The sequence below is a fragment of the Pollicipes pollicipes genome, unplaced genomic scaffold (genome assembly GCF_011947565.3).
Source record: "Pollicipes pollicipes isolate AB1234 unplaced genomic scaffold, Ppol_2.1 Scaffold_1600;HRSCAF=1878_pilon_pilon_pilon, whole genome shotgun sequence".
NCBI lineage: Eukaryota > Metazoa > Arthropoda > Thecostraca > Pollicipedomorpha > Pollicipedidae > Pollicipes > Pollicipes pollicipes.
In genome coordinates this window covers 22,585,006-22,598,128 of record NW_023595962.1, presented here as the reverse complement: position 1 = coordinate 22,598,128, position 13,123 = coordinate 22,585,006, and the positions used below count along the sequence as shown (strand labels likewise).

Genomic DNA, 13,123 nt, shown 5'->3' with positions numbered 1-13,123 from the left:
AGAAATGACGTAGGAAGGAAGGCGTGAGCTGCGCATGGCGCAACCGGGGTTTGAACCCGCCCCCCCCCTCCCCCTCCCCCAAGCGGGAGCTGAAGGCGTTGACCACATTTCGCCTTGTATTACTTTTGCTGACAATCATCGCCACCTTGAAGGGAAAATTCAGCTCGTTTTACTGTCCGCTAGAGGTATTACCGGGTTAGATTTCCTATAGCCAATCTATCTACTACCCATAGGGCTGTGGCCATACCTACCCGCTACCCAACCGTTTTTGCTTATTGGAATATTTTAATTCTAATTTATGTAAAAGCCTGAGGAATGTTTACACAAAATTTTATCATTCTGTTCATAGTTGCAGACGCAGAGTTAATTGACGTACATACGACTGCATTTTCGTTACTAGTTACATCGGCTTCGAACGTGGTCACATAACCAATGCGAAATGAATCGCGCCGATGAGTTTTTCCATACAGTCATTTGACGCCCCCTTTCTTCTCCTTTCGTTCTCGGACTTCAAGACACAAAAACATGATTTCATTTTACGGTAGCTTCTGGCTTCTTTTCCCAGAAAAAAATTGAATATGGACAATGTCCGTTGATTTTTGGGGGGCACTTTCATCATCAGGGGGGTCTTTGCCAACCCTCTGCCTCCTCCCTTTACCACGACTCTGGCTGCGCCGCTGGTCGTAAAAAGTCGTGTCCGTGCTAACGGAAGCGCATTTGTGTTGATACATCTTCAGGGCGCTAAGTTGGCGGACTTTTGCGTCCGGATCTCACGTTGGCCACGAGAGGGAATGCCCACGGGTCCGCTCGTCTCCAACGAGCCAGAGTTGTCCACAAGGCGGTTTTTCGTTACTCTCAGCTTATTCTGCCCTCAGTCGGCAAACTAGGCTACCAACGCGCAGTGAGAATGTATTCACGTGCATTTGAACAGACAACGGCCACTGTGCGGTCGCACAGTTGCTGAGCACACAGCAGTAAGTGTTTTGATTGAGCACAAACTGGCCGACGGAACATCGGCGAGGGTGGGGAGTCGAGTTCCGCGCGCAACGTCGTCCGCCTCGCTCAGTCCCGCCCGAGAGGCCGATGGGGCGCAGACGGGCGCGAACTCTAGACGAGGCGGCCAGGTCCGCCATGGTATTCAGTGCACTGAAAACGGAGTGACGACGTCCGTTAAATATCACCGACTACCTGGGCGAAAGTGAAGTGCGCACAATGGTACTTTATATAAAATTGAAAATATATGATGACATATGTATATATATATATATATATATATATATATATATATTATATATATATATATATATATATATATATATATGTGTGTGCTTTATATAGGCCACTTGAAAATGTAGATTGCATGTGATAAACAATGCATCAAACGAAACACAATTGACTAATAAACATCAAATGCTGCCATACGCAAAACAGAAAAGCCGTCACAAACACGGGAAACAGAACGACAATTCAGCACATACGAGAACACATATCCAAAATACAGCAGAAACGGGGACACAGATTTACAACGTATCTTTCAAAACTAATAACATTTGTCCTGCCTTGAAGTTTGTTATCGTTTTGTGTGGAGATCCAGCTGCATTTTTTGCAACGGAAACTGGAAAAGTGCCTGGAAAACACACGGAGTGCTGTATGGGCAAAGAAAGTTAGGTCACAAGCAGCTGATATAGCTGATGTATTTGGAAACCAATACGCATTTTAAGGACAATACCTTTTCAACCTTAGAACTATTGAGCAGATGATGCTGGACCCGACAGAACTAAACGTATCCCGCAACGCATCATCTCAAAGTGCCAAACTTGCCACCTATGTGTCTTACCATAGCCGTAGGCCGGGGAAGCGTAGCCATAGGCCGGGGCACCGTATCCATAGGCCGGGGCAGCGTAGCCATAGGCCGGAGCAGCGTAGGTCTTAGCGACGACGGCCGGCGCAGCATATCTGTGAGCGGGGACGACGTAGCTCCTGGCCACCACGGCCGGCGCGGCATAGGCATGAGCGTGGTACCTGGGGAGCGACCGGCGTACCTGCGTAACGCGTAACTGAGAAACGACAAAGTGACGCGATCCAACACGGACATCCGGAAGCGCACGCTTGACCACGATGCTGCGGAGCTGCGTCACCGCCTGCCAACAACAGTGTAACCGAAGCACGAGTCGCGCTTCGAGGCCAGCCCAGTTCACCGTCTGCTCGGTGACGATCAGCATGGGCTGCAGTGTTCGTTAAACCGGGTGAGACCACGCACCAATGCCCACAGGCCCGGTTCTGACCCCGCTCGAGGAGTGCACTGCGCCGCCAACCGCGGGCAAACGCAGCCGCTCGACCCCACGTCGTCACCGTACCACACGTCACCACGTCACCGTACCACACGTCACCACGTTACCGTACCCGTACGCCAGCGGAGTCGCCACCGTGTGCTTCTCCACCGCCACGGCATGGGTGACGCCGCTGCTGTAGCCGCTGACGGCCCGCGGCACCACGTACGACCGCGACAGCACCGCCGGCGCCGCGTAGCCGTAGCCGGCGCCGTAGCCGACGCCGGCGTTGACCGAGGCGACAGAGGCGCACAGGGCGACCACGATCAGCTGTCGGAGTGCATCAGTGACGTCAAAGGCTCTGTCGGTCGGAACTGGGAGGTCACGGCAGAGTACTGCTCATGGCAGGAAGCGTTAACAGAAGTCGTTGGCATAAAGGCCGTTCGGTCACGCCGTTTTGTCGGTTCCATTCCCCTGTGGACGTCTTTACATGGTTACGTACTGTTACGGTGCTCAGAAACCCCCACCCTGGATGCACTGTGCGAAGTGCAACAGTCCAAAAAGTTAGCGTTTATTTGGCCCCCAATGGAGCTAGAGGTGGGCTAAAAAGTCTGCCGTCCTGGTCACCATAACAAAAGGCCGTATACCGGACCTTTAAGGTTTTAAGACGTCAAAAAAGCTTATGGCATGACTTCCAGCGACACACGAGCGCGACATTGCTCTGCTCAATCTGTCTGCATCTTGGTACGCGTTTAGCACCCTCCATCATAGCCCTTATATATATATCCCTGCATAACGTAACAGATGAACAACTCCGAACGGACTTTGGCTCTTGCATGTTGACCGCTTTTGCATAAGCGAAGGCAAAAGGCAGACATAGACAAGTTGAGCCTGCATACGTGCTTGGCAAAAATACGTGAAGACCGATGCAGTCATCGGAAAAGGTGAACAAACTTTGTAGAAAAAGAGCAGACGAGCAAGTTGAGGGGCGCGTTCGCCAAACCCGGGCGGGCCGCACTGGGTCGGCTTACCTTGAAGGCCATGGCGAAGGTGTGACGCTGCTGTTGCTGCAGAACTGACTGCAGAGCAATTGCCCGCACCCGCTTATATTGGGGCCGACAAGACGCCCCGGGCTGGCATCGACCCCCACACGAGTATGACGTCACAGCGCAACCCCGCCGCAAGCGTCGCCACGCGCGGATACAGATCATTAGGGGCATACCGATCATAAAGACGGGCCCCGGGCTCGCAGTGATATTTCGTCTAGGGGCGGTTGGACCAAATGGAAGAGTAGCTCGGTCCCGCACATGAGACAGCAAAGATGTGCCGCTGGTTTCGGTAACTGAGTTCCACCTGCTGTTCCGTTTCGCTGTCTGGCTGGAGTTTGCTTCGCTGGGGAGTTTGGTCAGACTCGGCGATGGGCTTCTCTCTAAATGCCTACTTTCTTTAAGGAAGTTTTCTGCATTTGTGGGAGTTTTGATCTGCAAAATAGTCTTGAAGATCCTTCGGTGCGGTTCACAGCCATGAGCGTCGTAAGACCTAAGCCCATTCAGTTTCTGAGCTACACATCTGCGAAAATGTGCGGACTTTTTCGGGACGACGTTTCCAAGGTCATCAAGGCATTCATGATCCCATAGTAACATCATTTAAATCTTCTCATTCGAAAAGTCATGTGGTGATCAAAACCAAGAAGGGCACTTGATGGTCATGTCGCTCATATCTGGCGTTCATGAGCAGCATTTCCTGTCATAACGGCCGTCAGTTAGCCCCCAATCAATGCTATGCAAGGTGCGATGACCAATCAAACAATGGCGTTTTTTTGAGCATGCTTACTAGACAAAAAATTGTGTACTCTTGATCAGTTGTTTTCATAAAAAATATACAGAATTCGGAAGTGAGCTTAGCTCTTCAAATCCGATACCTGCTTGAATATCCTCAAATCCAGAGCATTGCCTTAAGTCTAAAATGTTGGTCCGCTGCTGTACACGGGCTCAACAGCTGATATTTTCACAGACGGGAACGTTGCCAGTACCCAATAATGCCAAAAATTTGTGCTTTCACATCTGCTGCTAAGATCCACAGAAACGGTGATTCAAACCGGCCGATGGCAAATGTCTTAGTTCACCGTCCTGTTGCTTACTAATAGCACACTGAAAACGATATGATATATGTAATACTCACTCTGGTGTTAAGCCCCTAAGCCCTATAGTCCTCCCTAGATTCTTTGAATTGCAACAATGTGTCCGACGTATTTTGATCAAAATAAAATATTGCAAGCTCTATACAATCTTTAAGAGTAGTGACTTTCCACAAAGCCCGCAGAAAATATGCTTTGAAAATATGCTAGTAATGTGTCAAATTATATTTCATCAACTAACAGCTTGCAATACCCCCCCGCGGAAGTTTATGTCCCCGTTGTAATGCATTTGATAAAAACAGCTTTTTAAAGCTGAAAATCCCCGCCTGTACCCACAACTTCCAGAAAGTCGTCTAAGCAACACGGATAAAATACCTCTTATAGTGAGAGGCATGCTTAAAGCAGCATTTCAACTTCACATGCCTGCTTACATTGACACATCCATTTATGTTTCTCCGGCTTTTCTTCACTTGTCGCTTATCCATTGACAGTTTCATGCGTAAATGAACAAGGATTATGAGGAAAAGATTCTATACGAAGGACGTGCACCAAAGATGGCGAAGTGGGTGCACATGTTGACGTGTTGACGTGTAAACACACGACGACGTGACGTGTTGGCTGCACAGCTAACAATATGCCTCCACGTTAAGCGTGCTGACGTATATCAATGTATATGTTTGAACCATGTAATTTGAGATTGCTGTTCTCTATCTCATTTGAAGCACTTGTCGGCATAGGCTGGTGTATAATAACATACGTGCACGTTTGTGACGACATGCACATATATACATACATATATATATATATATATATATATATATATATATATATGTATATATATGTATGTATATATATATATATAAGTATGTACATATATGTGTATATATATATATGTATATATAACTATATATGTATATATCATATGCTGTCAGAGTTGCAGAAACGAATTTCGACATCTGAAAGGTGGAAGATAAATTGGGACCTCAGAGCCACAATAGCGCCGGAACATTGGGTTTAAGTGGCCGGTATATGGCAAAAGTTCATCTCAAATAAACTCATCGATCATCCGTACGACCACAAAGGAAAAATGACTTCATCATGAACGTGTGGGCAGATACGCAAAGCGCCGTTATTCCTGCAGCTTGCGCGGGCATCCATGCAACACGCAAAGATGTTTCATACACACGGCAGTATGGGGATGACTTGATTTTTCACAATGTTCCTGTATTAGAGCATGGACCTACGGGTGGATAAATGCCCAATGTTTAGCAAGATGCCAGCCACTTATGGTAACTTCTGGCTCTGCCTATAAACCCCGTGACGTTTAAAATCCACACGATGTAAGGCCGAGGAACGCTGGAAATGAATGGCCTACGACAAATCAATTTCTTCATGAGCCGCCGCCATGGACATGGGGACACCAAACAGGGGGATGAGTCAGATTCTGTCGCAAATAACTCTGACTTGTCCTCCCCAGCTCGCCAAGTAAAAGCTTTTTCCAGTGACGGTTCACGTTTCCCCGTGGACCTTGCGTAGTTTTGAGACCGTTCTCTAACGTTTCGAATGGCCGCTGTGTTCATTCTGGTAGAGTGCTCCGAACACTAGGCGGTCTCTGAAAATGCAGTCAAACGGTAAATATAGACACGCTTTACCCTCTAAGTCTTCAGAGGTGTGCAGTCAAACGGGGTGAGGCCCTCTTCGCGAACATTGGTTAGAATTAGATAATATTGCACTGGGTGAGTCCGACACCCCGTCATGGCCAGGATCAGGCGTAAGTTTGGTACGCTCTGGAATTTGGTGCGCCCGAAGGCCCTTGGATTCCTTCCATTTTGTGTTCAAGTTCGTGTGTTGGCGGCCCTGGATTTTCCTCCTTGCAACTGAAGTTTTTTTTCGCCCTCGGTGTTGCCCCTGAATTTTGGTGTCTTTTGAAACGGGAGGGGTTAGGCCCCTTTGCGATACACCTAAGATTTGCTCTCCAATAAAAATAAGTGTAATCAGACGGGGCACCGGAGGTGGACCCGTTGGGGACGGGGCTGTGCCTTAACTTTCTGCCAATTTATCAAAGCTCATATGGGTGTTGACCGCACGAGCGGTCAAAGGGAATATTCAGATTCTGTTTACCTAATTCACCCGAACCCAGGGGCTGTGCCTGCACCAGCCTGCCACTCAGATAGAATGAACAGCGCCTACCGGTGACCGACTCACTTGAATTTTGTCAGCACTTTAGTACTATAATTTGCAAAATACATTTAACACCTAAACTAAATATCTGCGTTGATGATTGTAAAGTTAGTATGAATTAAGCTCATTGTCACCAAAAAGTGGAGGAAACAACATTGTAGAGTATTTATTAAGGTATCTACCTCCTAAGTGATTGAATTTTAAGCCAAACCCGTTATCATGCCCAGAATTTTTCAAAACCAGTGCGCACCCCAGCCTGTTACTCTTACATATCGCTGCCAATGTTTTTTCAAGCCATGATGTCCTCTAGTTGACTGGAAAGAAACAACCAAAAATTCTGCCCACCAAAACCGCACCACTGAGATCCAAGTTTCCAAGCTTGGATGTGAAAATTAGGGTCGTTTAAATATCTGCTAGAGGTGTGCGCAGGTTGAATTCCTCTTAACTAAACAATCCCCTACCCATAGGGCTGTGGCCCGTACCCACCCACTACCCATTCCTAAGCCCATCCGTTACCCAGCAGTTTTCATTTTTGGGGGACTCTAGTTCAAAGTGGTGTAAGAGTTTGAGGAATGTCTACATGAAACTTTATCATTCCCTTTATGGTTGCAAACGTAGAGCGGATTGAGGTAAGTGTGACTAAAAAGAACCTTAACCAGTAGCATTGCAAAGTATTTTTTAAGCATTTATCCGAGGTGTCATCAGCGCTTACCCATACTCGAATCCGTATCCGAGGAAACGTGCCTAACCCAACTCATTTCCATTCTCTATGGGTACCGATGGGTTTCCCCGGCCTGCGAAGTCCACTGCTTCTCTTGGTGCGCCTGAAAACAGAAACTAGTATATCACTGTGCTTTGCCTATGGGGCATCCATAGTCTCGAGGAAAACTCAGAAAAATACGGCAAAGCCTTTGAGCCCTATCCTCCTAGAAAGTGTTTGCTGAACCAGCAAAGGACGAATGGCGTCGCTCGGTTATTCCGCGCAGCCATTGTACGCTCCCTTTCTCCAGTTAACTTACTTCAAATCTAAAAACCTGAGTTCATTTTACGGTAGTTTCTGGTTTCTTTTCAAGAACTAAAAGGTGAATATGGATTACACCCGGTGATTATTTTGGGGGGACTTTCATCATCAGGAGGGTCATTGTTAATCCTCTGCCCCCCCCCCCTCCCCCCTTTGCCAAGACTCTCGCTGCGTCGCAGGTCGTAAATAGTTGTGTCCGTGCCAACGCAAGTACATTTGTGTTGATACCGCTTCAGGACGGTGATTCGACGGACTTTTGCGGCCGGATCTCACGTGCCACGGCAGGGAATGTCCCCGGGTCTGCTCGTCTCCAACAAGCCAGAGTTATCCACGAGGTGGTTTTTCATTACTCTCGGCTTATTCTGCCCTCAGTCGGCAAACTAAGCTACCAACGCGTATTGAGAATGTATTCACGTGCACTTAAACAGACAACGGCCACTGTGCGGTCGCACAGTCGCTGAGCACACAGCAGTACGTGTTTTGATTGAGCACAAACTGGCCGACGGAACATCGGCGGGGGTTTGGAGTCGAGTTCCGCGCGCAACGTCGTCCGCCTCGCTCAGTCCCGCCCGAGAGGCCGATGGGGTGCAGACGGGCGTGGACTCTAGACGAGGCGGCCAGGTCCGCCGTGGTGTTCAGTGAACTGAAAACGGAGTGACGACGCCCGTTAAATGTTACCGACTACCCGTTCAAAAGTTAAGTGCGCACAACAGCAATTTATACAAACATTAAATATATGATGGTGATATATGGATATATGTGTATATATATATATATATGTATATATATATATATGGTTTATATATATGCTCTTTGAAAATGTAGATCGCATGTGACATACATCAAAAGAAAAACTGGTGGCTAATAAACATCAAATGCTGCCACGCGCAAAACAGAACAGCCCTCACAAACACGGGAAACAGAACGACAATTCAGCAAACACGAGAACACAGATCCAAAATACAGCAGAAACGGGGACACAGATCTACAACGTATACTTCAAAATTAGTAACTTTTGTCCTGCCTTGAAGTCCGACATCGTTTTGTGCGGAGACCTAGTTGCATTTTTCGCAACAAAAACTGGAAAGGTGCCTGGAAAACACACGGAGTGCTGTATGCGCAAAGAATGTTGGATCATAAGCAGCTGATATAGCTGAGGTATTGGGAAACCAATATGTATCTTAAGGACAACACCTTTTCAGTCTTACAACTATTCAGCAGGTGACGCTGGATCCGGCAGAACTAAACGGCACACGCGACGCCGCATCTCAAAGTGCCAAACTTGTCATCTATGTGCCTTACCATAGCCGTAGGCCGGGGCAGCGTAGCCATAGGCCGGGGCAGCGTATCCATAGGCCAGGGCAGCGTAGCCATAGGTCGGGGCGGCATAGGTCTTAGCGACGACGGCCGGCGCAGCATATCCGTGAGCAGGGGCGACGTAGCTCTTGGCCACCACGGCCGGCGCCGCGTAGCCATGAGCGCGGTACCTGAGGAGTGACCGGCGTTCCTGCGTAACGCGCAACTGAGTAACGCGTAACTGAGTAACGACAAAGTGACGCGAGTCAGCACGGAAAACGGGAAGCGCACGCTTGGCCACGGGCCGGCGAAGCTGTGTCACCGCCTGCCAACCGCCGTGTGACCGAGGCAAGAGTCGCGCTTCGAGGCCAGCCCAGTTCACCGTCTGCACGGCGCCGATCAGCATGGGCTGCATTGTTATTTAGCTGGGTGAGGCCACGCACCACTGCCCACAGCCCCGCGTCTGGCTCCGCTTTACAAGCCAGTGCGCCGGCAGCCGCGGTTGCCGCTCGACTCCAGGTCGTCACCGTACCACACGTCATCACGTCAACATACCCGTACGCCAGCGGAGTCGCCACCGTGTGCTTCTCCACCGCCACGGCGTGGGTGACGCCGCTGCTGTAGCCGCTGACGGCCCGCGGGGCCACGTACGACCGCGCCAGCACCGCCGGCGCCGCGTAGCCGTAGCCGGCGCCGTAGCCGAAGCTGGCGTTGACCGAGGCGACAAAGGCGCACAGGGCGACCACGATCAGCTGTCGGAGTGTACTAGTGACGTCAGAGGCGCGGTCGGCCGGAACTGGGAGAGCGCGGCCGAGTATTGCACGTGGCTGGCGGCGTTAAGCGAAATTGTTGGCGTAAATGCCGTTCGGTCACGCAGTTTTGTGGTTTCCATTCCCCTGCAGACGTTCTTACATGGTTACGCACTGTTACGTTGCTCAAAAACCCCTACCCTGGATGCGCTGTGTTAAGTGTAACATTCCAAAAAGTTACCGTTTATTTGGTCCCTAATGGAGCTAGAGGTGGACTACAAAATCTGGCGTCCTGCCCATCATGAGAGAAGGCCATGTACCGTACTTTTAAGGTTTTAAAACGTTAAGAAAGTTTCTGGCAAGATTTTCAGCCACACACGAGCGTGGCGTTCCCCTGCTCAATCTTTCTGCATCTTGATACGCGTCTGGTACCCTCCATCAAAGCCCCTATATCTATCCCTGCAGAACGTAACAGATGAACAGCCCCAAACGGACTTTGGCTCTTGCATGCTGACCGCTTTTGCATAAGCGAAGGCAGAAGGCAGACAGACAGGTTGAGCTTGATACGTGCTCGGCAAATATAAGTGAAGACCGATGCAGTCATAGGAAAAGTTGACAAAACTTTGTAGAAACAAGCAAGCAATCAAATTGAGGGCGCGTTTCCGAAACCCGGGCAGGCTGTACTGGGTTGGCTTACCTTGAAGGCCATGGCGAAGGTGTGATGCTGCTGTTGCTGCAGAACTGACTGCAGAGCAATTGCCCGCACCCGCTTATATCGGGGCCGGCGAGACGCCCCGGGCTGGCACCGACCCCCACACGGTTATGACGTCACAGCGCAACCCCGCCGCAAGAGTCGCCGCGCGCGGAATGCAGATCATGAAGGGGATACCGATCATAAAGAACGGGCCCGAGCTCGCAGTGATATTTCGTCTAGGGTCGGTTGGACCAAATGGAATGGTGGCTCGGTCCCGCACATGAGTTAGCAAAGATGTGCCGTTGGTTTCGGTAACTGAGTTCCACCTGCTGATACGTTTCGCTGCGTGGCTGGAGTTTGCTTCGCTGGCTGGTTTGGTCAGACTCGACGATGTACTTCTCTCTAAATGCTTATTTGCTTTATGTAAGTGTTTTGCAGTTCTGTGGTTTTAACTGAAACACCAGCCTTGAAGATGGTATGGTGCAGTTCATAGACCTGCCCTTCTTAAGACCTAGGCCCCTCTAGTTTGTGAGCTACATGCCCGCGAAGACGTACAGATGTTTCTGTGACTTTTTGAAGTTTACCCAGGCTGTCATCATCTTATGGCAACGTCATTTAAGTCTTGCCATTCTTAAAGCCAAGCGGTGATCAAAGCCAAGTAAAGAAATTGGTTGTCTTGTTGTTCAGATCTGGCGTTCGTGATCGCCATTTCCTGAAATAACGGCCTCAATTAACCCTCGCGTAATGCTGCGCAAGGTACGATGACGTAATTAAGCAATGGTCTATTGAGCATATGTTGTATACGTATTAATGGCGAATGACTGACGCATTTTGATTAATATGAAATATTGCATGCTCTCATACAATATTTAGGAGTAGTAATTTTCCACAAAGCCTGCAGAAAATATGCTTTGAAAATAGGTTAATAATGTGTCAAATTGAATTTCATCAACTGACGGCTTACAATACCGCCCTCCCCCCCCCCCCGCGGAATTATTTGTCCCCGTTATAAAGGATTTGATAGAACAGCTTTTTAAAGCTGAATATCCCTGCTTGTACCCACAACTTCCAGAAAGTCGTCTAAGCAATGTAAAGAAATGCCTCTTACAATGAAAGGCATGCTTAAAACTGCATTTCACCTGCACATGTCTAATTACTTTGACACATCCATTTATGTTTCCCCGGCTTCTCTTCGCTCATCGCTTATCCATTGACAGCTTCATGCATAAGTTAGTAAGGATTATGAGGAAAGGTTTCTTTACCAAGGACGTGCACCAAAGTTGGCGAAGAGGGTGCACGTGTTGACGTGTTGACGTGTAAACACAAAGCATATGTGCAAAGTTACAACGTTGGCAAAGAGGGTGCCCGAGATGACGTGTTGACGTGTAAACATATGACGACGTGACGTGTTGGCTGCACAGGAAACGACACGCAGCCAATTTGAGCGTATTGGCGTATATCAATGTATATGTTTGAACCATGTAATTTGAGATTGGTTTTGTCTATATCATTTGAAGCACTTGTCGGCATAGGCTGGTGTATAACAACACACGTGTACATTTGTGACGGTATGCACAAGCATACATATATATATATATATATATATATATATATATATATATATATATATCATATGCCGTCAGCGTTGCAAAAACGAATTTCGGCATCAGAAAGGTGGAAGATAAATTGCGACATCAGAGTCACAAGAGCGCCGGAACATTGGAATCAAGTGGCCGGTATATGGCAAAAGCTCACCTCAAATAAACAAATCGATCATCTACACGACCGCAAACGAAATATGACTTCATCATGAACGTGTGGGCAGATACGCAAAGCGTCGTTTTTCCTGCAGCTTGCGCGGGCATCCATGCAACACGCAAGAATGTTTCATATACTTGGCAGTATGGAGATGAATGACTTGGTTTTTCACTATGTTCCTGTAGTAGAGCATTGACCTACGGGTGAATTAAATGCCCAATGTTTAGTAAGACGTCAGTCACTTATGTAACCTCTGGCTCTGCCTATAAGCCCCATGACGTTTAGAATCCACACGATATAAGGGCGAGGAACGCTGGAAATGAGTGACCTACGACAAACCGCTCTCTTCATGAGCCGCCGCCGTGGATGTGGGAACATCAAACAAGGAGATGAGTCAAATTCTGTCGCAAATAACTCTGACATGTCCTCGCCAGCTCGCCACGTAAAAACATCGTTTCAGTGGTGGTTTACGTTTACCCGTGGGCCTTGCGTGCTATTGAAACCCTTCACAGACATTTCGCATGGACGCTGTATTCATTCTGGTAGGATACTCCGAACATTAGGCGGTCTCTGAAAATGCAGTCAAACGGTTAATGTAGATGCACTTTTCTCTCTGAATCTTAAGAGGTGTGCTGTCAAACGGGGTGAGGCCCTCTTCGCGAACATTGATTAGAACTAGATAATATTGCACTGGGTGAGTCCGACACCTCGTCATGGCCAGGATCAGGCGTAATTTTGGTGTGCTCTGGAATTTGGTGCGCCCGAAGGCCCTTGGATTCCTTCCATTTCGTTTTCAAGTTCATGTGTTGGCGGCGCTGGATTTTGCTACTTGCAAATGAAGTTTTTCGGCCCTCCGTGTTGCCCCTGGAATTTGGTGTCCCTTGAAACGGAAGGATTTAGGCTCCTTTGCGATACACCTAGGATTTTCTTCCCAATAAAAATAAGTGTGATGGGACGGGGCACCGGAACGATTGGACCCGTTGGGGACGGGGGCTGTGCCTCAACTTTCTGCCAATT

General features: G+C 48.5%; 2 protein-coding genes across 2 annotated transcripts; both read right to left on the bottom strand.

The window, feature by feature from the left end:
- Positions 1 to 896: 896 nt before the first annotated feature.
- Positions 897 to 3,332, bottom strand: LOC119091265 (cuticle protein 16.5-like). The gene is made up of 4 exons (XM_037213943.1): positions 3,302 to 3,332; positions 2,404 to 2,600; positions 1,838 to 2,022; positions 897 to 1,146 (listed from the first exon to the last, which is right to left on the bottom strand). Exons 1-4 carry the CDS (start codon positions 3,311 to 3,313, stop codon positions 1,139 to 1,141), a joined length of 402 nt encoding a protein of 133 aa, XP_037069838.1. The 5' UTR covers positions 3,314 to 3,332; the 3' UTR covers positions 897 to 1,138.
- A 4,752-nt stretch (positions 3,333 to 8,084) lies between these two features.
- Positions 8,085 to 10,385, bottom strand: LOC119091269 (cuticle protein 16.5-like). Its single transcript, XM_037213958.1, has 4 exons — positions 10,352 to 10,385; positions 9,461 to 9,657; positions 8,912 to 9,096; positions 8,085 to 8,252 (listed from the first exon to the last, which is right to left on the bottom strand). The coding sequence occupies exons 1-4, from the start codon at positions 10,361 to 10,363 to the stop codon at positions 8,245 to 8,247; spliced, it is 402 nt and encodes a 133-aa protein (XP_037069853.1). The 5' UTR covers positions 10,364 to 10,385; the 3' UTR covers positions 8,085 to 8,244.
- Between the last annotated feature and the right edge of the window lie 2,738 nt (positions 10,386 to 13,123).